The sequence below is a fragment of the Xyrauchen texanus genome, chromosome 48, assembly GCF_025860055.1.
Source record: "Xyrauchen texanus isolate HMW12.3.18 chromosome 48, RBS_HiC_50CHRs, whole genome shotgun sequence".
NCBI lineage: Eukaryota > Metazoa > Chordata > Actinopteri > Cypriniformes > Catostomidae > Xyrauchen > Xyrauchen texanus.
The window spans coordinates 511,821-535,766 of NC_068323.1; the positions used below are offsets into that span (position 1 = coordinate 511,821).

Sequence of the window (23,946 nt, forward strand, 5' to 3'; positions counted from 1 at the left end):
AGATGCTTTTTAATTGGCGTTCTGATACCGGCGGATTACTATGGTTACCTCCTCAAACAGTCGTCTCTGTCGCAAGGTTACAGTATAAATGTATATCACACTCAGGCGCGTGTTGTACCTCAGTTCCAGAATCTGGGATGAAGCTGGTGATTTTGACGGTATTTCCGGGCGCGGGCAGCGGCGCCTCTCGCAGACTCTGCATGAACGGATAGATCATCGCCTTGGAGACCCGCCGCCTCTTCTCCACCTCATCAAATATCTACACGAACCAAATGAAATAAATGCACACTTATATCCGGACTCACAGATTTACAGGATGTACATGAATTCATTAAACACTGCACGTGATCCCCATCACCTTAGAGAAGAGTCCGAAACACGCCACACGGCTGATGATGCAGTACGCTTCAGGTATACGAGCTGCTTTACCATCCGGCTACAAGACGAACACAATCACTAACACACACGTCTCATTAAATATTGAGATATGAAGATATATGACTGATAATTACCAGCAGTCTCCTGCAATAACCGTTTCTTCTGCTACCGTCGACTTCAGTCAAAACAAACGAGAATGTTTCACTGCAAACCATCAATAAAACTAATCAACAAATGCATTGAGACTCAAACATGCACGACAAACACGCACGACACACATGCACGACACACAACAAGCATGCACGACAGCGACAAGCATGCACGACAGCGACAAGCATGCACGACAAGCATGCATGACAAACAACACACGCAACACACAATAAACATGCACAACAAGCATGCACGACAAGCAACAAGCATGCACGACAAGCAACAAGCATGCACGACAAGCATGCACGACAAGCATGCACGACAAGCATGCACGACAAGCATGCACGACAAGCATGCGACAAACATGCACGACAGCGACAAACATGCACGACAAGCAACAAGCATGCACGACAAGCATGCATGACAGCGACAAACATGCACGACAAGCAACAAGCATGCACGACAGCGACAAGCATGCACGACAAGCATGCACGACAAACAACACACGCAACACACAATAAACATGCACGACAAGCATGCACAACAAGCAACAAACATGCACGACAAACAACAAACATGCACGACAAGCATGCACGACAAGCAACACACATGCACGACAAGCATGCACGACAAGCAACACACATGCACAAGCATGCACAAGCAACACACATGCACGACAAGCATGCACGACAAGCAACACACATGCACGACAAGCAACACACATGCACGACAAACATGCACGACAAACAACACACGCAACACACATGCACGACAAGCAACAAACATGCATGACAAACAACACACGCAACACACATGCACGACAAGCAACAAACATGCACGACAAACATGCACAACAAACAACACACGCAACAAACATGCACGACAAACAACACACGCAACAAACATGCACGACAAACAACACACGCAACACACATGCACAACAAACAACACACGCAACACACATGCACAACAAACAACACACGCAACAAACATGCACAACAAACATGCACAACAAACAACACACATGCACGACAAGCATGCATAACAAACATGCACAACAAACAACACACGCAACACACATGCACAACAAACAACACATGCACAACAAACATGCACAACAAACAACACACGCAACACACATGCACAACAAACAACACACATGCACGACAAGCATGCATAACAAACATGCATAACAAACAACACACGCAACACACATGCACGACAAACAACACACGCAACAAACATGCACAACAAACAACACACGCAACAAACATGCACAACAAACAACACACATGCACGACAAGCATGCATAACAAACATGCATAACAAACAACACACGCAACACACATGCACAACAAACATGCACAACAAACAACACACGCAACACACATGCACGACAAGCAACAAACATGCACGACAAGCATGCATAACAAACATGCATAACAAACGATAAACAATAAACATGCATGACAAACAACACACACACACACGCAACACACACACACACACACACACTCATAACACACACACACACACACACACACACTCATAAAACACACACACACACACACAGACACACTCTGCTTTGCCTTAACAAAAAGGCGTGGGATGACACGGTGGCGTGACGTCATTGCGTACATAAACGTCTCATTTCATTGGCTAGGCATCAACCACTAAAATGACTTCATTGCCCCCTCCCTCGCCGAACACTGGTCTTGCTCTCTCGCATCAGGTGCACATGTGAGTTTAATATTCTTTCAGCATCCGTGTGCAAACGTGTGCATGTGTGGATACACTCAAAGTGAAAGTGTCACACAGGAAACAGATTTGTTGTACTGGTACCTTCTGTATTCTGTTAAAGGAGCCCAGTTGATTCCTTCCGGAAAGCAGAAGAGATGAGCAGCTTTCATACACTTCTCCTCTTCCTCTCGCTGTGAACGTCGCATCACGTCACGCTACACACACAATCACATGCTTTAATATGCATCATGCAGACATCATGTGTGTGTGTGTTGGTGTGGTCTGACCTTTGGGAACTGGTAAGTGATGTGCGGCTCGTAACCTTCCTCATGACTCTTCTTCCTCAGACTGACCACCAGCAGATACTCGAAGAACAGCTGTCCGGTGTAATTCCTGTCACGGCCAGACGGGGGCGCTGCAGGCGCGGTTACTGACTGATGTGAGGCCGAATCATGGCTGCTCTCTAACGATTCACGAACAGATTCAGAGATCGATTCAAACGACTCCTGAACGTCTCGGGGGAGTAAATGACGTCGTGTTTGCGTGTCTGTTTACTCGGGGGAGTAAATGACGTCGTGTTTGCGTGTCTGTTTACTCGGGGGAGTAAATGACGTCGTGTTTGCGTGTCTGTTTACTCGGGGGAGTAAATGACGTCGTGTTTGGCGTGTCTGTTTACTCGGGGAGTAAATGACGCCGTGTTTGCGTGTCTGTTTACTCGGGGAGTAAATGACGTCGTGTTTGCGTGTCTGTTTACTCGGGGAGTAAATGACGTCGTGTTTGGCGTGTCTGTTTACTCGGGGAGTAAATGACGCCGTGTTTAGCGTGCTCTGTTTACTCGGGGAGTAAATGACGTCGTGTTTGCGTGTCTGTTTACTCGGGGAGTAAATGACGTCGTGTTTGCGTGTCTGTTTACTCGGGAGTAAATGACGTCGTGTTTGCGTGTCTGTTTACTCGGGGAGTAAATGACGTCGTGTTTGCGTGTCTGTTTACTCGGGAGTAAATGACGTCGTGTTTGGCGTGTCTGTTTACTCGGGAGTAAATGACGTCGTGTTTGCGTGTCTGTTTACTCGGGGAGTAAATGACGTCGTGTTTGCGTGTCTGTTTACTCGGGGAGTAAATGACGTCGTGTTTGCGTGTCTGTTTACTCGGGAGTAAATGACGTCGTGTTTGCGTGTCTGTTTACTCGGGAGTAAATGACGTCGTGTTTGCGTGTCTGTTTACTCGGGGAGTAAATGACGTCGTGTTTGCGTCTCTGTTTACTCGGGGAGTAAATGACGTCGTGTTTAGCGTGTCTGTTTACTCGGGGAGTAAATGACGTCGTGTTTGCGTGTCTGTTTACTCGGGGAGTAAATGACGTGCGTGTTTGCGCGTGTCTGTTTACTCGGGGAGTAAATGACGTCGTGTTTGCGTGTCTGTTTACTCGGGGAGTAAATGACGCCGTGGTTTGTGCGCGTGTCTGTTTACTCGGGGAGTAAATGACGTCGTGTTTGCGCGTGTCTGTTTACTCGGGGAGTAAATGACGTCGTGTTTGCGTGTCTGTTTACTCGGGGAGTAAATGACGTCGTGTTTGCGTGTCTGTTTACTCGGGAGTAAATGACGTCGTGTTTGCGTGTCTGTTTACTCGGGGAGTAAATGACGTCGTGTTTGCGTGTCTGTTTACTCGGGGAGTAAATGACGTCGTGTTTGCGTGTCTGTTTACTCGGGGAGTAAATGACGTCGTGTTTTGCGTGTCTGTTTACTCGGGGAGTAAATGACGTCGTGTTTGCGTGTCTGTTTACTCGGGGAGTAAATGACGTCGTGTTTGCGTGTCTGTTTACTCGGGGAGTAAATGGCGTCGCGTGTTTATGCGTGTTCTGTTTACTCGGGGAGTAAATGACGTCGTGTTTAGCGTGTCTGTTTACTCGGGGAGTAAATGACGTCGTGTTTGCGTCTCTGTTTACTCGGGGAGTAAATGACGCCGTGTTTGCGTCTCTGTTTACTCGGGGAGTAAATGACGTCGTGTTTGCGTGTCTGTTTACTCGGGAGTAAATGACGTCGTGTTTGCGTGTCTGTTTACTCGGGAGTAAATGACGTCGTGTTTGCGTGTCTGTTTACTCGGGGGAGTAAATGACGTCGTGTTTGCGTGTCTGTTTACTCGGGGGAGTAAATGACGTCGTGTTTGCGTCTCTGTTTACTCGGGGGAGTAAATGACGTCGTGTTTTGCGTGTCTGTTTACTCGGGGAGTAAATGACGTCGTGTTTGCGTGTCTGTTTACTCGGGGAGTAAATGACGTCGTTTTTGCGTGTCTGTTTACTCGGGGGAGTAAATGACGTCGTGTTTGCGTGTCTGTTTACTCGGGGGAGTAAATGACGTCGTGTTTGCGTGTCTGTTTACTCGGGGGAGTAAATGACGTCGTGTTTGCGTGTCTGTTTACTCGGGGGAGTTAATGACGTCGTGTTTGCGTGTCTGTTTACTCGGGGGAGTAAATGACGTCGTGTTTGCGTGTCTGTTTACTCGGGGGAGTTAATGACGTCGTGTTTGCGTGTCTGTTTACTCGGGGGAGTAAATGACGTCTTGTTTGCGTCTCTGTTTACTCGGGGGAGTAAATGACGTCGTGTTTGCGTGTCTGTTTACTCTGGGGTGTAAATGACGTCTTGTTTGCGTCTCTGTTTACTCGGGGGAGTTAATGACGTCGTGTTTGCGTGTCTGTTTACTCGGGGGAGTAAATGACGTCTTGTTTGCGTGTCTGTTTACTCGGGGGAGTAAATGACGTCGTGTTTGCGTGTCTGTTTACTCGGGGGAGTAAATGACGTCGTGTTTGCGTGTCTGTTTACTCGGGGGAGTAAATGACGTCGTGTTTGCGTGTCTGTTTACTCGGGGGAGTAAATGACGTCGTGTTTGGGTGTCTGTTTACTCGGGGAGTAAATGACGTCGTGTTTACGCGTGTCTGTTTACTCGGGGAGTAAATGACGTCGTGTTTGCGCGTGTCTGTTTACTCGGGGAGTAAATGACGCGTTGCGTGTTTGTTTACTCGGGGAGTAAATGACGTCGTGTTTGCGTGTCTGTTTACTCGGGGGAGTAAATGACGTCGTGTTTGCGTGTCTGTTTACTCGGGGGAGTAAATGACGTCGTGTTTGGGTGTCTGTTTACTCGGGGGAGTAAATGACGTCATGTTTGCGTGTCTGTTTACTCGGGGGAGTAAATGACGTCGTGTTTGCGTGTCTGTTTACTCGGGGGGGGAGTAAATGACGTCGTGTTTGCGTGTCTGTTTACTCGGGGGGGGGGGGAGTAAATGACGTCATGTTTGGGTGTCTGTTTACTCGGGGGAGTTAATGATGTCATGTTTTGGGGGTTTTGGGTGGTATGTGTGTTCAGGTTGACTCACTGTGTCTGTGGAGTTTCTCCTGTAGCGTTGACAACACGGAGCCAATCTTCTTCATTAGTCCATCATCAACATCTGTTTGTGAAGTGAGATATGAGGTGTTATCAGAGTTAATGTCTTTACAAACTTCAGAACATGTGTGTGTGTGTGTGTGTGTGTGTGTGTGTGTGTGTGTGTATATATGGGAGTTTGTTTGTATGTGAGTGTGTGTGTGTGTGTGAGTGAGTGTATATATGGGAGTTTGTTTGTATGTGAGTGTGTGTGTGTGTGTGTGTGAGTGAGTGTATATATGGGAGTTTGTTTGTATGTGAGTGTGTATATGTGTTTGGACATTTTCAGCAGTCTCATAAATCAGTTAGTTAATCATGTCTGTTGTTATGAACATGTGGTTTGAGAATTAATGTGTAGAAACGCGATTACTTCTGAATTAAAATCACTGCATACTCAATTTAAAGTGTTAAATTCAGAAACACAGAACATCACAGTAATGTTTTACACACACACACGTCACACTGAACTACAACACACAGTAAAACAGAAATCCGTCGAGTTTTCACAACTTTAACTAATGTGTGTTTAATACTCACTGTTGGCAGAAGTGTGCAGTCTTTCTGCTGTCCTTCTCTTCTCTCTGTTCATTTCTTTATCTGTTTAATACAGAATCTCACACACTGATGTTCAGTTGTTCTGTGTAATCACACACTCACCTGAACTCGCGTGTTAAACAAAGTGGGCGGTGCCAACACACATCAACACGCCCACAGCACTGACACGGTTTCTTTATTATTATATTTCACATAAACAGTATTATGATCGAATAAAACGTATGGTTTATTATATGTCAGTCCACTGTCGGGCATCTCTGAGACGCTCTCGGGAGGATATTTCCAGTCATGTCAGTGCAGCTCCTATCTACTTCAATGGAGAAAGACCAAAATCTCCCAAACGGTTGGTCAAGATTACGAGCAAAGAGCATGTTCCAAATCAGCTGTAAAGTCTTACAACACTAGTATCATAAATCGAGCTTCTATACCTCATATTAAGCAAAAATATTTAATTTTCTCATCTTGTATAGCTAATGCGCATGCGCGTCTCAGAGTTGATTGACAGGCGATGTCTGTATCTAAAAGGTGATTGGCTCTTATTCGTGTAAGGCGGGACTTCCTTTCTACATCCGTTGACCGTTAGTCGTTCCAATTTCTCCCATTCATTTGAACTGAAGTGGCCCGTCTCTGCTAAATAAATATTCTCTGTAAACTTACATGCATTTCAACGCTAGATATCAATAGTGTCCACTAGAGATCGTCATTTGACCCACTTTCATTAGTTCTTTTGACATACCGACTCAAACACGCGTGAAATTGAGTGACGCGCAGCATTCCACTGATCTGATCACACGGCCATTCATCTTTGACACTCATATTGATCACCCACAGTTTAAAACTCAATATTCCATTATTATTATAATTTAAAATGTAAACATGGCGACATGGCAGGTACACATTTAGTGACAGTCGCGATGTTCAATTACATGCTGAGGAATTTGATCACTGACCAATCAAATGTCTTTTCGACGAACCATATAGATGTGCTCAGCCAATAGTACGCGAGGAGAGCCGGCTGTTATCCAATCAGATGTGAGAGCGTTGCGCGCTGTAGTTTCAGATGAGCGGCTGAAATTATCTCGTTATAATCGATGATTAAATATTAAACAGCGTGTATTGAACAATTTATAATTATATATAAAACACACGAATCGTTTTTTGTGCTCTTCATCGATCTGAAGGTGAGTGAAAATATTTTTCCTGAAGTCTATAATTAAAATCATTATTTTTTAATAAATATTATAATAATGTTTTGAATGTGATCGACAGATCACAAAGTCAGTTTAGTTTATAATTGTGTTAATATTGTGCATGTGGTAAAACTGTATGGGCAAAAGTGTGTTTTATTATCATATATTATTAACAGTATGATACTATAGTATTCAACATGTCATTTTAATATGTTTTATGGATATAATCCATGGTAATACCATGAGTGAACGCACCATCCATGTGTTCCGTAAGGGCCTGCGTCTCTGTGACAACCCCATCCAGCAGGGGGTGCTGGCGTCCTCCTCCGCACTCTTCCCCGTGTACGTGCTGGACCGCTAGTTCATGCAGCGCTCGATGCGTGTTGGCGCGCTACGCTGGCGATTCATCCTGCAGAGTTTAGAAGATCTGGACAGCCTTCTGCGGATGCTGGGCTAGCGGCTATACGTCCTGCGCGGGTCTATGCTGGCGGTCCTGCGCGAACTCGTTACCCGGTGGGGCGTTACGCAGATTAGCTACGACACTGAAGTAGAGCCGCATAACACACGCATGGACTGCGAGATACAAACACTGGCTCAGGAACATGAACTGAAAACATACACTTGTGTGTCGCACACGCTATACAATGCCAATAGGTGTGACATCATGGCGGCGGAAGAGCAGATATTAATAAAAGCGACAGTTCACTCGAAAATACAATTTTCATAATTTACTCGCCTTCACGTCATTCCAAACACATATGACTTTCTTTCTTATTTGGAACACGAAAGGAGATGTTTAGCAGAATGTTTATGCTGCTCGGTTTGGAACGACATGAGGGAGAGTAAATGATTACAGAATATTCCATTTTTGGGCTACTTTCTCTTTAGTGATTGCTAATATGTAATGTATATGAGTGTGTTAAAGCGAGCGAGTCCAGAGAAGTCAGCAGTGCTTCTGGACAGTGATGATGTACGGCTTCTCCTTTACATAGTAAAGTCTGAACTTGCATCTGTGGATGGAGCAGCGAGTGCTGTTGACTAACAAAGGTTCACTAAAGTTGAAAGCGAGTCCAGAGAAGTCAGCAGTGCTTCTGGACAGTGATGATGTACGGCTTCTCCTTTACATAGTAAAGTCTGAACTTGCATCTGAGGATGCAGCGGCGAGTGGTGTTGAGTAACAGTATCTCAGGTATAACCATGCCCACCCACCCCAAAACCCGCCCTCATTGTTTGACTGACATTCTGCATTTGATTTGTAGGAAATACCTGCTGGTGTTCAAGAATTTCACCTCTCAGTATATTTACGAGCCGTGGAAAGCGCCAGAAGACGTGCAGCTAAGTGCCGGTTGCATCATCGGTACCTAACATTTAAATGACCAATACCTGTTTTTTGTTCTTGTAATAATGTACTGCTCTGTGCGTGTAAGTAAAGATTATCCTCGTACGATGGTGTCAGAGGAATTTGGCACTGTTGCGACAGGTTTGCTCGGAACAAGAGAACACGGCACAAATCACACGAGGTAAAAACACACGCTGTATGTCTGATTAGATGTGTCCAATGTCCCAATGGAGGTGGGGCTTAAACTTGAGCTGCAGGAAGAGGAGGAGCTTCTGGAGGGGGCGGAGCCACACAGCATGTCCAAACGTTTCAGCGCCAGTGCGGATCATCAGTCCCGCGACCCCGTGCAGATATTGAAACCTCACTTACTGAAACATTATTGCTAGCTTTGTTTCTCAGTGTTTATGAGAGAATTGTTGAAACTATTCCCTATTACCTAATCACCTCAGAAGTCTTCATGATGCATATGTGTGCCATTAATTGAATGTATTTGTGGAATGCAAAATATGAACCAAATCTCCTGTAAATCAGCTTTGTCATGTGATAAATAAATAAAGACATTTAGTATATAAAGACATATTTTTTTTAATAAACATTTTATAAATAAATGGTCAGAATCTGTGGCAAGCTTGAAATGGTACAAATATTTGTATGTTATATGTGTGTTTAATTATTTAAAAAAAAAAAAAGTTAATGCAGATGAAGTGTTATGGATTCTGCATTTTATGAAGTTATATTGTTTGCAAGTGTGTTGTGTATATAGAAAAATATATATAATTTTTTATAAACGTTTTTATTGTGTTTTTCCCCCATACACAAGTGGAAGTTTCTCTGTGTTAAGCTCCTCTTATCTTATTGTAATTAGACACACCAGCAAGTGCATAGGAACAAACATGTCAATTGTTGTTTGTAAATTTAGTAAATAATAGCGTTGAGCGGCCAGTCAGCCAATGAAAGCGTTCCTGAGGGTTTAGCTCATGAATATGAATTAAGTAACGCTGACTTTATACGACAGCATTCATGGAACGCCCAGTCAGTTAACTCAATTAATATTCATGAGCCAGCCACCGTCTCGCCTACTCAGGAAGCCTCTGTGTTTTAACCAATCAGAAAGGACTGCTGGGCGAGCGTCCCGTTACGCACTGAATATTCATGAGCCAGCGCAGCGCCACGTCAGCAGATCAGCACAAGTTGAACTCACAGCTGAGAAATGTTTGAGGGAATTTAAAAGGAAGTGAAATAAACCTCAGGAGAAGAGCATCATGGTGAAGGTGAGAGGATGTTCATGTCATATTGTGTTAAACTTTTCTGTTGTCTTCTTTAGAATGATTGTGCAGTATGTTTTAGAAAATAATCATCTTAAAGATTTACATATTAGCAGGACACTTGCGCATGTTGTAATTATGTTGTCTTTATATGACAATATGTGCACATGTATTTACCGTTATCATCAGTGTTGGGTGTTATGCATTATTAAGTTATTAAATAACTTTTTCTTTGGGAAGAAGTAAGGGATTACTCTTTAATTTCAGTCATTTAGTTACTTCTGATGTAATTGTGTTAAATACTGTACAGACAATTATATATAAAATAATAGTGAATTTAAAATCGAAATTTAACGTCTAATGTTAAAATAGATGTTTTCTAATGTAACGCCGCCCCTTTAAATTCTTTGGCCAGATCATGAATAATTTATTTGATTGTATTTTTCATCTGGTCGAGGTTGGTCAGGGTTTTAGATTGTAATTAGTAATGCAATTACTTTTCAGAGTAATTAGTCATGTAATCGCAGATGTAATTAGTAGTTTGTAATGAATTACTTTTTTAGAGTAACTTGCCCAACACTGGTGTTCAGTTCAATGGTTGTTCCATATGTTTACAGTGGGAGTATTTTCTGTTGATCAACACTTTTTTAAATGATGTATATTATTTGTGACTGTCTCTTATGAGTGTTGATTTCTCTGATAACGTTGAGATGTTCTGCAGATGGTGAATTCAGATGTTCAAGAGGAAGGTGACACATACGAGGGGACGGAACCGGAACATTCTGATCCACACACGGGTACACATGTTCACATCAATAAAACATGTTTATTTTACAGATTTCTCTGAGCATGTTTCATTCCATTTAGCTTTGCGTTGCTGCTATGCTAATAAGCACATTGTAAGAAGATGAATTTGTGTATATGTTTGCATTGTGGACGTGTAATGGGGCTTTTCCGCGGCACGTTACGGTTCGACTCGCTTCACTGTTCTGAGCTTGCATCTCCACTGCAGTTTAGTGCTGCCTCAATGTGGGCGGGATTATAGACTGATCGTCATAGTTACGCCACCTCTACTGCCGTGACATCATCTTAAACGCGACACAAAACAATAAACAATAGCATGAGCGCTAGCTGTTAGCCGCTAGCTCATTGTGTGCATAAAGCTGGTGTACGTGCTGATTTTACACGAGTGTAACAGTTAAATTGGTTGTTTTAGAAGCTTCCAGTAGCTGCTCAACTAAATAAAGTGAAGCTTTCAAGCAGAGTTTAGAGTTAACGTAACCAAACGTCCCATCCTCCATCATGAACACTGTTGTTGGTCCGGTGGTATCCGTGTGCGGGAAACAGCCGAGACACTTCCTGAAGGACTTTTCCATTTCATTTGTCGCTAACGAGAGGAGCGTCTGCACCTGGTTTATTGATCACGGCGTGGTTTTGCGCACAGCCATTACTTTTTACAATTTGAAAGTCGCGTGAACAAATGATACCGCTATCACGGATGCTAACTTTAAAACTAGCGTGTTGATGTCGCGTGTCGTTAATCCAGTGACTCAAGTAGTGACGATTCTCTCTGACCAATCAGTGATCTGCAGGATTGTGACGTCACATTTAGTATCGGCTCGACCTCAGAACCTCGACGAGGTGGAACTAAAAAAGTACCAGGAACTATCCACAGTGTAAAACCCCCAAAAGTTATTGTAGTGGAGCTGTGCAGTGGGAAAGCCCCAATAGTGTCGCCTGTTCATTTGTTTCTGTGTTCTGCACTGCAGCAGCTGAATTATTAGTTTGAATTGCTCTGTGTAATAGTCTTGCCCATTCATGTCCTGTAGTCGGTCACATCTGACCATGTACAGCACAAGTGCCATTTTTAATTTTTTTTTTTTTGTCTCCTGGGCTAATCTCGTGAATCCCGACGTGCGTGTGCCAGTGTACATGTGCGAGTGTGTGTGCGAGTGTGTGTGTGTGTGTGTGTGTGTTTGTTAAGATGGCAAATGTAGACAAAGTAACCACTTCGATTGAAGTTTACCATTTTTAATTAAACAAATTTGATTTAGTTAAAAATGACCGAACGCTGCTCAAGGGTGAGAGGAATTTATTCACCCAAAATTCAGAAATGTCTGAAATGTTCTTTCTAATGCCGTTTTATTAAACGTCCAGCAGATGTCGCTAAGGAGCACCCTGCGGCGCCCCCTGGGATGATGTGGCGGGTCACCGGAGGTCTTTGTAGCATCACCAAAGGTGTGGTCGGAGCCACAGTGGGTGGAGTCTCCTGGTTGGGTGGTAAAGGTCTGGAAATCACCAAATCGGCTGTCAACGCGGTCCCGTCGGTGGGCGTCGGCCTAGTGAAGGGCGGAGTTTCTGCAGTGGCAGGGGGCGTGTCCACAGTGGGGTCGACGGTAGCCAATAAAGTTCCGTTCACGGCGAAGAGGAAGGACAAATCTGAGTGAGAGTGTGACGTCATGATTACAGAAGTGCAGTTATGTTCTGTTCTTGTGTTCATGGCTGACACCGCTGGTCAGATGTACAGGAACATCCCAGACATTTCTACAACGGGAAGTTTTGTAATGTATTTGAGTTTTTTCAGAACATTAATGCCAAAATCCTAAATGTTCCCGATGATGATGATGAATGTTGGCTGCTGTTTTATTTGCGGTTCAACCAAAGAGGCGTTTAATAATCCCAGATGTTTATTGTGTAAATGTTCTCTGAAGCTGTTCATATATCTCATATATCTCATGTGTCAGACTGTTTATAAAGCACCATTTTTAATATTGGAGTATAATAAAGACTTGTAAAAGATGTTTGGGGAGTGTTTTAATGGTTAAACTCTTTCCAGAGACGTGACCCTCTGAACAAAAGCATATATTCATCTCAACAACAGATAAAGTCTGTTAAATGTGTTTTTCACGCCGGTTTATTAATAAGATGCGATATTTACCGCCTTTATGCTGTTTAATTCAGCGCTTTAACTCTTAAAGAAGTTCCTCAGAGGACAAAAATATCCATGTCAAAAACTGCCATAATAATATTCTATATTAACCAACATCAGTCCTGATCATAACATAACATAACAAGGTATACATCTTAACCCTTTAAATGCCCGTTTGTTTATATAATGCCACTGTTGTTTATTACACACACACACTTCAACACACACACACACACACTTCTCAACACATACACACACACACACACTCACACACACACACACACACACACTTCTCAACACATACACACACACACACACACACACACACACACCTCAACACACACACACACACACACACACACACACACACACACACACACACACTTCTCAACACACACACACACACACACTCCTCAACACATACACACACACACACTCCTCAACACATACACACACTTCTCAACACACACACACACACACACACTTCTCAACACACACACACACACACTTCTCACACACACACACACACACACTTCTCAACACATACATACACACACACTCACTCATGTATTGTGTCTGAGTAAGACACTTAACTCCAGGTTGCTCCGGGGGGATTGTCCCTGTAATAAGTGCACTGTATAATACATTGGTACTCAGAAGGTTGCTGGTTTGATTCCCACAGTCACCACCATTGTGTCCTTGAGTAAGACACTTAACTCCAGGTTGCTCCGGGGGGATTGTCCCTGTAATAAGTGTCACTGTAAGTCGCTTTGGATAAAAGCATCTGCCAAATGCATAAATGTAAATGTACTTTAGGAACTGAGATTGAAATAATCACAATTACCCCTGAATACACACCTGTGGGTAAATGTATACTGTGTGCATTAACAGCCAAAATCATGGAAAAGGCAAATGTCCCGGAGGTCACACAAGGGTTAATTATGATATATGACAACTTTACAGTGAACTAAAACATGTGATTAGGTGTCGACTCGAGCATGTAAAGCTTTAAAGGATGATAAAGTCAGAAAACACAATCTTACGACACAGTTTGTGTATTTAAATAGTTTTATTTGTCAAATGATGAAATTCACAGAGACTAGGACACAAAGATGCTGTGAGATATACACTACGGATATTTGGTACAAAAATGACGAACCAAGTCTTCATAAAACACACTTCATAAACGCTGGACCACACGTGAACATATGTCCGATTCTACAAGCCGTTCAGTCTTACAGAGCAAACGCTCAAACAACTCAAAGCTAACTCATTTACCACGTCAGTAATACAGCACCAATAACATGAGCTCGTTTGGACCAGCTGTGTCCGGCCACACCACCGCAGCCTAGCAACAGAGCATCATCACCACGGCAACCGCTACAGGAACATACATGTGCTCATGATGAGCAGCAGCGAGGAAACTGTTCTGCAATCAGTTAGGAATGGGTTTAATGTAGTCGGAGAATAAATGAATGTGTTCTTCTTCGGCTGTTTTCACACGGAGTTTAAAATGACTCCATATTGTCTGTAAGAATATAGAAAGTGCAAACAAGAATTAAACACATAATTGAGTTTCGTCTGCGAGTAGCGTTTGGAAACTGGATAATTACTCTCTGAAGAGCAATACTGGCGTTAGGACGTTTATAATACATTATGCAAATCCATCAGTAGGTGGAGCTTAAGAGAAGGACACGCCCTCCTGGAGTTCCCGCCTCTTCTGAAACGTGCTCTGTTCCGAAACTGAGCTGCTGCGCGGTGTCATTTGTCAGATTGAGGTCACAACAGGCCGGGCTCAACCTTTGACCCCTCACTGACCTCATCGTCTTGCCGCTGCACTTTTAGAGTGGAGGGGGAGGGGCCATTGTCACCATGGCAACAGTCATGCTCCGCCTCCCTTTCTCTCTTTCCCGTCACGCCCCAAGCCGGCCAAGTCAGACGTCCTGAGAGGAAAAAACGTGTTTACATTATTAACGCAAACATTTAATACTTTACGATAACAACCGGCAATAAGACCGGCTGATCTCATTTTACGATAGAAATAGTTCAATTAACAGCTCTAACGGAGTCTCGTTATTGCGTACCTGGTTGCTGTGGGATGGTGAACTCGTGGGTGTGGGCGTGGCCTGTTTGGCCGCTTTGCGTGGTGTACGGCAACGTACGGTGGCCTGCAGGGGACAAACGTGGAAACTGCGTTGAACTTTGCATGTGTACATAAAATTAATTTAAAGACTATTTCCAATAAACCAGATGAGATGTGCGTGTTCTCACCGAGAGCGTGTTGGTGTTTCGCGCCGTGATGTTTCGCTCCGCTCGATCCGGGCAGCTCGTGACCGCCCCTCTGCTCTCTCCTGACCCCTGCTGGATAAACGGAGATTTACAGCTCGCTGATTGTGTCGCAGCGACTGATACGAGCTGTAACGCAGTTCTAGAAATACTCACTGTGTGTCCTTCGGCATGTAGGGGGCGCTGCTGCTCCTCTCGCCCCAATCACGTCCATCTCTTCCATGTGGTTGGACGGCACAGTGGCGAGCAGACCTTACGAATAAAAATCTCATATTAGATATTTCATTTATTTAGCTCAAATGCGAGCACTAGCGGCCGCCGTTTAAAACTAGAGGTCTATTTTATGCGTCATACTGGTTTAAATTGTCGAAATAAGTACATAAACATGCATCATTCCTTTATGTGTAGGTACATTTGATACCTGAGGTTGACCGATAGTGGATTTTATTTGATATCGTCTCAATATAGCCAATATTACAAATTACAGTAAGTAAATAAACAAAGTTTAGTTCGATAGACATAAAATATTCTCCATTTTAAGCGCTCTTACTGAGTCCTCTGTATCGGGACAGATGTTGGTAGACCTGTCGCATCCTCTCGATGTTCAGTCGACTCGCCTCGGCGTGGTTCACCATGGGTTTGGGGTAATCCACTCCGATCACACACTTGGCAGCGATCTGCACGTCCTCCGGAGCGTTCCAGGGGTCATAGATGAACTTTGCTGGGAGATCCCGGAGGACAGGTAAATAACGCCTGCGATCAGAGTAATTAAACCGCAATAATATTAGTAATATTTGTTTATTGTTTATGTGCATTCATATTCAGATTGAGCCGTTAAATAGTGACAGGATAAAGTGTTTGCACACCTGATGAAGTCTCCGTTGGGGTCGATTCTGCGTCCGAACCCGACAGGACAGTAACAGTGGAAGAACTGCTGGAAGAAGGAGCTGCAGGAGTGGCACTGCCAGCTGCCCGCGTTTACACTCCAGTCTGCGTCCAGTAACAGCTCTTCAAACACCTGCAGACATTGAGAACAATCGTTTCATGCGTATCCTTGTTTTCCAGTAAACATATGTAAATATTCTTTAAACATGATACATATAATACATAAGAGCAAATTGCAACTAATGGCAGAACTACTGAAGTATTCTGTGCCATCCACGCTGCAGTGGCGAGTGTACCTTCATGCCCTCCTCCCAGCTGATCCACAGATCTCCTCGCGTCAGGAAACACGCCACCGCGTGACGCGCCAGATGATGAATCCAGCCCTCCTGTCGCAGCTGCGTCATGATCGCGTCGATCCAAGGGAAACCCGTTTTAGCCTCCGCCCACTTGGCCAGCGCCTGTGCGTTCTTATCCCATGGGATGCGGATGCAGCAGGGGTTTCCCTCCATCTGGTCGAAGCGCGGGTTATTAGTGGCTGCCGTATAGAAAAACTCCCTCCATAAGATCTTATCGTAGAGCGAGATGGACGGGTTTTCATTCTTCTTCACCTGCACAAACGGAACAAGAACACACCTGTCGCCACATCATAGACGCGTGCTGTATTTCTGAGCATTATAGTCACATGATTCAGCTTCATTTCTTGAGCGAAGTCAGTTGCATTTTTGACGCATTCTGAATCGGCTACGTTATCCACACGTTTACATCCAGCTGATAGTTTTATTGGTGCAATGCGAATAAGCGCCATTTTGATAGTTTACATTGAGCAGCATTTTTTGCACATTGCGAATAAGCTGCATTTTTGCATCATTTCACATCGGCTGCATCTTTTGGCGCATTGCGAATAAGCTGCATATTTGCATCATTTCACATCGGCTGCATCTTTTGGCGCATTGCAAATAAGCTGCATTTTTGCATCATTTCACATCGGCTGCATCTTTTGGCGCATTACGAATAAGATGCATTTTTGCATCATTTCACATCGGCTGCATCTTTTGGCGCATTGCGAATAAGCTGCATATTTGCATCATTTCACATCGGCTGCATCTTTTGGTGCATTGCGAATAAGCGCCATTTTGATAGTTTACATTGAGCAGCATTTTTTGCACATTTCACATCAGTTGCATTTTTGTTGCATTCCGAATCAGCTGCATGTTTTGGCGCATTGCGAATAAGCTGCATTTTTGCATCATTTCACATCGGCTGCATCTTTTGGCGCATTGCAAATAAGCTGCATTTTTGCATCATTTCACATCGGCTGCATCTTTTGGCGCATTGCAAATAAGCTGCATTTTTGCATCATTTCACATCGGCTGCATCTTTTGGCGCATTGCAAATAAGCTGCATTTTTGCATCATTTCACATCAGCTGCATCTTTTGCCGCATTTCGAATCAGCTGATTTTTAGGCATCATGGTCATGTTCCAAATCAATAGCATTTTTTTCAGCAGATTCGGACACGCTATGATGCTGGCTTTTTGTGTGACGGACCTTCTTGTAGAGTTCGGTGAGTTTGTAGTAGTACATGCGACAGGACAGACAGCCGAATCGCAGGTATGGACTCAAACCCAATGGACTTGCCAACAGAGGACTAGAGTTCATCTTTGGGCGCTCAAAGTTCTCCTGCCACACCTGAAAAACACAAGCACACACACACATCTTAAAGCCCCTTACAGTCAGTGCACAGGACATGTGTCATTTGTCTGTGCTAGTGTGTTGTCATACAGCAGCAGATTCGGGCCCGAGGTGTCGGTCCATGCGAGTCAGAGCTTCTGATTCTCCTCCAGGCCACACGGCAGGAGCCAAACCCTCCGTGTCAAACCCTGAACACACAAATACACAACACAACCATATCACAACCCACTCACTGACTTTATCCTGGATATATGCGCCTGGTGCGTGTGTGCATTACCCAATTCCTCCAGTAAGGGCACTCCGTATCTCTCTCTGTGGGTGTCATTGACAGGTGTGACACAGTTCTTCATGAGTTCTTTGGTCAGAGGTTCTACTGGAGGTTCTGGCGGACTCATGCCGCTCACTAGAGTTTGGAAGCGCTTATACGTGAGCGGAGTCTGACCATCATTCAACTCTATAATCCTGAGAAATCAATACAAACACACTGATATATCAAATATTGACAAACGTTTGAAGATGAACTACTTTCAAATTATTAGTAGCTTGAAAAATTCTTCCAGCATAGCTTCTGTGAATGGAGTATATATGTGCCACATTTCTGCACGTGCAAGATGAGATTCTGCATGCTCAAAATATCATCTTGCACATGCATAAATGTTTTTGTACGGAATTATGGCACAAATATAACTCCATACGTGTGGTTGTTCTTACTTGTCGAGATCGTAGAGCGTGTGCGAGATCTTGACGTTGACCTCTACTCCCGCTTCAGATGCCAGTTTCTTTATCGCTGCGTCTCGTTCCTTCCCGAACGGCTCTGAGTCGCACTCAAACGTCAGCCGAGAAACATTCCAGTCCTGGAAGCAACACACACACACACACACACACACACACACAGGTGTATTATGGGATGCAGCCACTTTCTTATAAATAGCAATTAGGACATATTTTGACCAAGAGGGGTGCGACAATTTCAGTCCGCTTGTAATCTGAGACCAGAGATTTCAGCAGCTCAGATTCTTCATTTTTTACACTCAGCAAATTACAAAATAACCCCAAAAAAAACGTGAAAATCACCAAAAATGCGAGTTATTTAGCATATTAAGTCACGCATGTTGTACATCTGTCATTACGAAATCTGCGATTCAGGTTTGTGTGATCGCCACAGTGACGGATGTCAGCTTAAACAGGGGAAGATGTTGGCCGGACCGCGGAGTTGAGTTTATGAAGACTGCAGTCCAGATCCTCCAACGACTGCAGCAGAAACCTGAATAACCAACAACAAACATCGCCAATCTTATAAGCTGGCAGACTGGCATGTACAGTAAGCCCACTGTGTGTGGCATTCATCCCCGAACCACCAGCGCTCTCATGATGACAGTTCAGGCCCTCATCTATCGTACATGCATGTTATTGATCGTATTGTGAGCGATTCATCTATGTTTTAATTCATTATTTAATTTTGACCTTGTAATCTTTCATCAAAATGTCGTAACTCTGGTGACGTGTGCCATCTCCAATCATGTAGTCTGCTTAAACTCCGCCCCTTTCTTATAAATACCACAACCTCGCGTAGAGTCGGAGGAAGTGTCAAGCGCATGTTGGTGAATACGGCAAAGTGTGTTTTCATCTGTTTCTCTTCAAAACTGTCGTTCCATAAACCAAACGTCATTCGTTACGGGTCAGCTTGACACTTCGAATGAGGAGGAATAACGGCGAACTCGCGGCTGTGTTCACGGCTGAACAGCGGTGATCGCTAATGAATACAACGCTTCGGATGCCACTGGAGATTATTGCTATTTTTACATGTAATCCCTTTATATTTAATGTATTGTGACGTAAAACGTTAAAATATGGTTATCTTTCCCTCACTCATTTTTCAACGATTACGGTCTCTTCGTAAGCAAAGGCCGCGATAAGCTGTTACGTCACAATACGGAAGTCGGTCGCAACTTCGGTTTCATGCCGACTTGAAGTAGTTTAATTTAAGTGTCATTTTTTGATTCGTTGTTTAAAAACAACAACTGCACAGCAGCTACTACTTTTTTGCAGCTAAACGTATATTTTGTTTTTACGTAAACAAGTAAATAAATGTTTACTCTTGAAAACCTGTTCGTCCAATAGGACGCCTCCAAATGTCTCGCTAACCAATCAGAAGTCTGATAGACGATTCCAGTAGGGCAGAGGCGGTATGTTGGATATTTAAGATTATATTAAATTTCATTTGATTGATGATATTAACCTAACGAACATTGTGAAAAACGCAATGATTTTAATGTGCTATTAATGTTTTAATAAGTAAAATTTCAGTGGCAAAAATGCCGAGATCTATTTGCGAATTGCGATACGATTTACGGCAGGACGCATTTATCGCACTACTGACGTGATTGACAATAACTGTAGTTCTATTTTCACTCAGAATTATTAAATTCATTGTTTATAAAAGTCAAATTAAACATTTAATCGTGCAACTTTACTACAACATTTCCCTGCTAAACCAGTTGTTGCTAACATCACATTTTTAAGAGCCTTTTATTTCGCTATTAAGTTAGTTAAAGTCGGCAGGACATTTTCACCGACACTTCTGGCGTCACGATTTGCAAAATTGAAAATTCTGTCATTGTATAATCAAAAGCATCTGAGATGATTTAATAATGTCTCTCATTTAAACTCAGGCAGGAAAAATGCTGATAAGAGTTTATTTCCGTGATTCAATGAATCGGATCAAACACTGATTCAACGATTCATTTGGGCTATCTCTCAATGTTTACTTAAATATTATAATTGCTAAATATTGCTCAATATTACAAGCCATTTCAGAGCAAATACATGCAAGATATATATCAAATATTGTCAGAAGGCTGATGAAATAGCAAGTTACTATAGATCAAAGCCAAAATATCATCATGCATGAGCTGCCATGACTAATACAGGCCGATATATCGGCTCACTTTGAGTTTTTACTTTCAGCAATGTTACGTGCATCTCATTTCCTCTCTTAAATGTAATCGCTGTATGTATATCAATGGAGCAGCTGATACAATCTGCAGGTGTGTAACTCACCTCCATCTGTTGACGCCCAGGTTTGATGCCCCAGCGAACCACGGGTCCAGGAAGTAGACGCAGCGCAGGGTGTCCGCCCCCTTCACTGCCTCCAGTAGTGCGGGGTTGTCATGGAGACGTAGTCCTTTACGGAACCAGTGGATGGAGTTTACCACCATGACGCTCAAGTTGCCTTTTAAACTATTCTGTAACAGATCAGATTAGAAAGTCTGACATCATATGTCAGTATGACATCATATCACAATATTAACTGCCCTTAGACCCGCCCATGAACCCAAACTATATCCGGATCCCCATTTGAAAGTCTGAGCGTTCGACTGTACGCAGACGCTAAGCGTTCTGCGTCAAAACCAAAGTGAACTTTGAAAGTCTGAGCGTTCGACTGTACGCAGACGCTAAGCGTTCGCGTCAAAACCGAAGTGCACTTTGAAAGTCTGAGCGTTCGACTGTACGCAGACGCTAAGCGTTCGCGTCAAAACCGAAGTGTACTTTGAAAGTCTGAGCGTTCGACTGTCGCGCAGGCGCTAAGCGTTAGCGTCAAAACCGAAGTGTACTTTGAAAGTCTGAGCGTTCGACTGTCCGCAGACGCTAAGCGTTCGCGTCAAAACCGAAGTGTACTTTGAAAGTCTGAGCGTTCGACTGTACGCAGACGCTAAGCGTTCGCGTCAAAACCGAAGTGTACTTTGAAAGTCTGAGCGTTCGACTGTACGCAGACGCTAAGCGTTCGCGTCAAAACCGAAGTGTACTTTGAAAGTCTGAGCGTTCGACTGTCCGCAGACGCTAAGCGTTCGCGTCAAAACCGAAGTGTACTTTGAAAGTCTGAGCGTTCGACTGTACGCAGACGCTAAGCGTTCGCGTCAAAACCGAAGTATAGTTTAAAAGTCTGAATGACACAAAAAATATAAAACCCAAGTCATTGATTTCAATGGTTTGTGACTTTGGCAGAAGAACATTTTTAAATAAATAAAATAAAAATTTTGTTAAAGCCCATTTCAAACATTACAGTTATTCAACATTTAGTGATAAAAGTTGTATTGATAATTAATTATGTTTAGTATCAGTGCTAATATTGAGTCATTACAATTTATGACTCACCATATGTCACAAAAATGACACATTTAATCAAGTATTAACAGTTCCTTCTTCTATACCAGTCTACATAAACCTTTTTATAATATTTTAAGTAAGTTATATCATAAAGTTAAGTGATTTTAAAAATGAGGTCATGAGTCAGTCCGTATGCAACATTATTTACTGTTTACCTTCCATAAATATGTGAAATAATTCATGTATATGTAAAAGAAACACTCACCCGAGGCGTTATAAATGTAGTAAAGTAAATTCCAGATATTAAATCATGTCAGAGTTTAAAGACCTCTGCAGAATCACTGTAGACAAAATGAATTAACCGGCCCAAAACGGCTTTGTTTCATAATACAAATGCGCACTGCGCATGCGCACAAACGCACTCAAACTGAATGGACATAGAAATACACACTAGACTCAATCCGCGGCTTCATGAATATCACAATTTAAGGGTTTTAAAGATAGCTGTATGGACGGAATGTGTGTATATATAGTGACTGATATTTAGTGTCTAAGATACGGAGATAAGGCTGAGAATTGTCATTTTATAAACCGTTCATAAAGAAGACAACATACTATTGGTAACGTAAAGCTTAATTTACTTTGTTTAAAGTTATAAAGACAACTAAGTGTATTGAAAATGTCTGTGTATAAGTTATGAGATGTGCTGGCTACAATAAGGAGGAAAAACTGAGAGTAGTCGTTTTAAGTAGCACATTTAAAGCAGCGCGTTTAGATCTATAGTTGTAGCTCTATACTGTCTGCGCGCTGCAGCAAACGATCAAACGCCTCTTGCCCTAGATATGTAGTCTGTTCATTGGTCTCTTTCACTTTGACGTCACAACATTAATCTCACGTTTATGTGGCGTGGTTGAAGAGAGCTTTGCGGGGCACTTTGTTGTTTTTTTGATATTTGATGCTCTTAATTATAAAATTAAAATGCGTTCCAGCTGTTCCGTACTCATTTACGTCCTATATTGACGCTGGAATAGCCAAAAAACCGAGGAGCCCTGGCCCCGCCTTTTTTTCGCCTCTTCTCTCCGATTGGTTAACCCTCAGAGACCCGGATGATCACGAGCTGGGCGCCGTAGGACGCCATTTTGGATCTGAGTTCCCAGTTTCAGCGGTTCACAGAATAAAGACCCTTCATGACTGGAAACTGCGCGAATGGTTTCTCAACGAATTTTGTAATAAAGAAAACTCTTGAGACGCACAATTTGTATTAGGTTTTTTCTCTCTTATCAAGCTTTCCGTAGAAACAATAAAGGGTTGACCCTGATATGATACAAGTAAAATGTTCAGAAAATTGTGTTTAATTAACAAGAAGACTGTCTTGTCAATATTTTATCATAGTAATTGAGAAACAGCACGCAACCAGTGTAGTCTGATTCCCGCGAGAATGATTCTTGTGAGTGAATCAAAAACTGATAGGCTTGTGCGTCAATTTAATAAAGTTACTCAAAAATGCAATAGTAAAATTATATATAAATATTATTTTCCGCTTTCAGTAAGTATATTTTTTTAAGCAGCATCGCTGGTCATAACTACCAAATATGCATTAATTTTAAGGATTTTAACCCTTTAAATGCCAACTTGTTTACATAATGCCACTGTTGTTGTTTGTCATTATTATTTTTTTGTGCAGTTTCAGATTTAAAATTAAAAAACTCACACTCACCTTAAAGGACAAAAATGTCAGTGTCAAAAAACATAAATATATATATATATATATATATATATATATATATATATATATATATATATATATATATATATATATATATATTATATTATATTATATTCCACTTTCACTGACTTAGATATTTAATTTTTAAGTCCTCATAGTTTCATAGTGACTCAATCCGTGTGGCGGAGGACGAATCTCAGTTGCCTCCATGTCTGATATCGTCAATCTGCACATCTTATCACATGGCTTATAGAGCGTGTTACCGTGGAGACGTAGCGCATGTGGAGGCTTCAC

General features: G+C 42.7%; 4 protein-coding genes and 1 long non-coding RNA gene across 5 annotated transcripts in view; 2 read left to right on the forward strand and 3 right to left on the reverse strand.

Moving 5' to 3' along the window:
• Window positions 1-6,499, reverse strand: part of LOC127639629 (DENN domain-containing protein 2D-like) — a 12,574-nt gene extending 6,075 nt beyond the window's left edge. Inside the window, exons 1-7 of the mRNA XM_052121750.1 lie at window positions 6,217-6,499; window positions 5,633-5,704; window positions 2,556-2,731; window positions 2,371-2,483; window positions 513-582; window positions 359-436; window positions 119-259 (exon numbers count right to left, since the gene is read on the reverse strand). Of these exons, the coding sequence (XP_051977710.1) occupies window positions 119-259; window positions 359-436; window positions 513-582; window positions 2,371-2,483; window positions 2,556-2,731; window positions 5,633-5,704; window positions 6,217-6,268 (702 nt within the window). The 5' untranslated portion in view covers window positions 6,269-6,499. The remainder of the gene's footprint in view (window positions 1-118; window positions 260-358; window positions 437-512; window positions 583-2,370; window positions 2,484-2,555; window positions 2,732-5,632; window positions 5,705-6,216) is intronic.
• Window positions 6,500-7,665: 1,166 nt separating this feature from the next.
• On the forward strand, window positions 7,666-9,149 carry cry4 (cryptochrome circadian regulator 4). The gene is given in 4 exon segments (XM_052121501.1): window positions 7,666-8,078; window positions 8,684-8,875; window positions 8,877-8,943; window positions 8,946-9,149. Coding segments are annotated over 4 exon segments (876 nt in total).
• A 774-nt stretch (window positions 9,150-9,923) lies between these two features.
• On the forward strand, window positions 9,924-12,823 carry LOC127639642 (transmembrane protein 263-like). The gene is made up of 3 exons (XM_052121770.1): window positions 9,924-10,034; window positions 10,750-10,825; window positions 12,189-12,823. The coding sequence occupies exons 1-3, from the start codon at window positions 10,026-10,028 to the stop codon at window positions 12,473-12,475; spliced, it is 372 nt and encodes a 123-aa protein (XP_051977730.1). The 5' UTR covers window positions 9,924-10,025; the 3' UTR covers window positions 12,476-12,823.
• Window positions 12,824-14,029: 1,206 nt separating this feature from the next.
• On the reverse strand, window positions 14,030-18,663 carry LOC127639628 (cryptochrome-1-like). The gene is made up of 11 exons (XM_052121749.1): window positions 18,531-18,663; window positions 18,097-18,281; window positions 17,910-18,007; window positions 17,676-17,816; window positions 16,425-16,736; window positions 16,110-16,261; window positions 15,794-15,996; window positions 15,400-15,495; window positions 15,229-15,315; window positions 15,042-15,125; window positions 14,030-14,900 (listed from the first exon to the last, which is right to left on the reverse strand). The coding sequence occupies exons 2-11, from the start codon at window positions 18,212-18,214 to the stop codon at window positions 14,737-14,739; spliced, it is 1,455 nt and encodes a 484-aa protein (XP_051977709.1). The 5' UTR covers window positions 18,215-18,281; window positions 18,531-18,663; the 3' UTR covers window positions 14,030-14,736.
• A 365-nt stretch (window positions 18,664-19,028) lies between these two features.
• On the reverse strand, window positions 19,029-22,308 carry LOC127639645 (uncharacterized). Its single transcript, XR_007969997.1, has 3 exons — window positions 22,192-22,308; window positions 20,880-21,064; window positions 19,029-19,083 (listed from the first exon to the last, which is right to left on the reverse strand). It is a non-coding gene; the product is annotated as an uncharacterized LOC127639645 (long non-coding RNA).
• Between the last annotated feature and the right edge of the window lie 1,638 nt (window positions 22,309-23,946).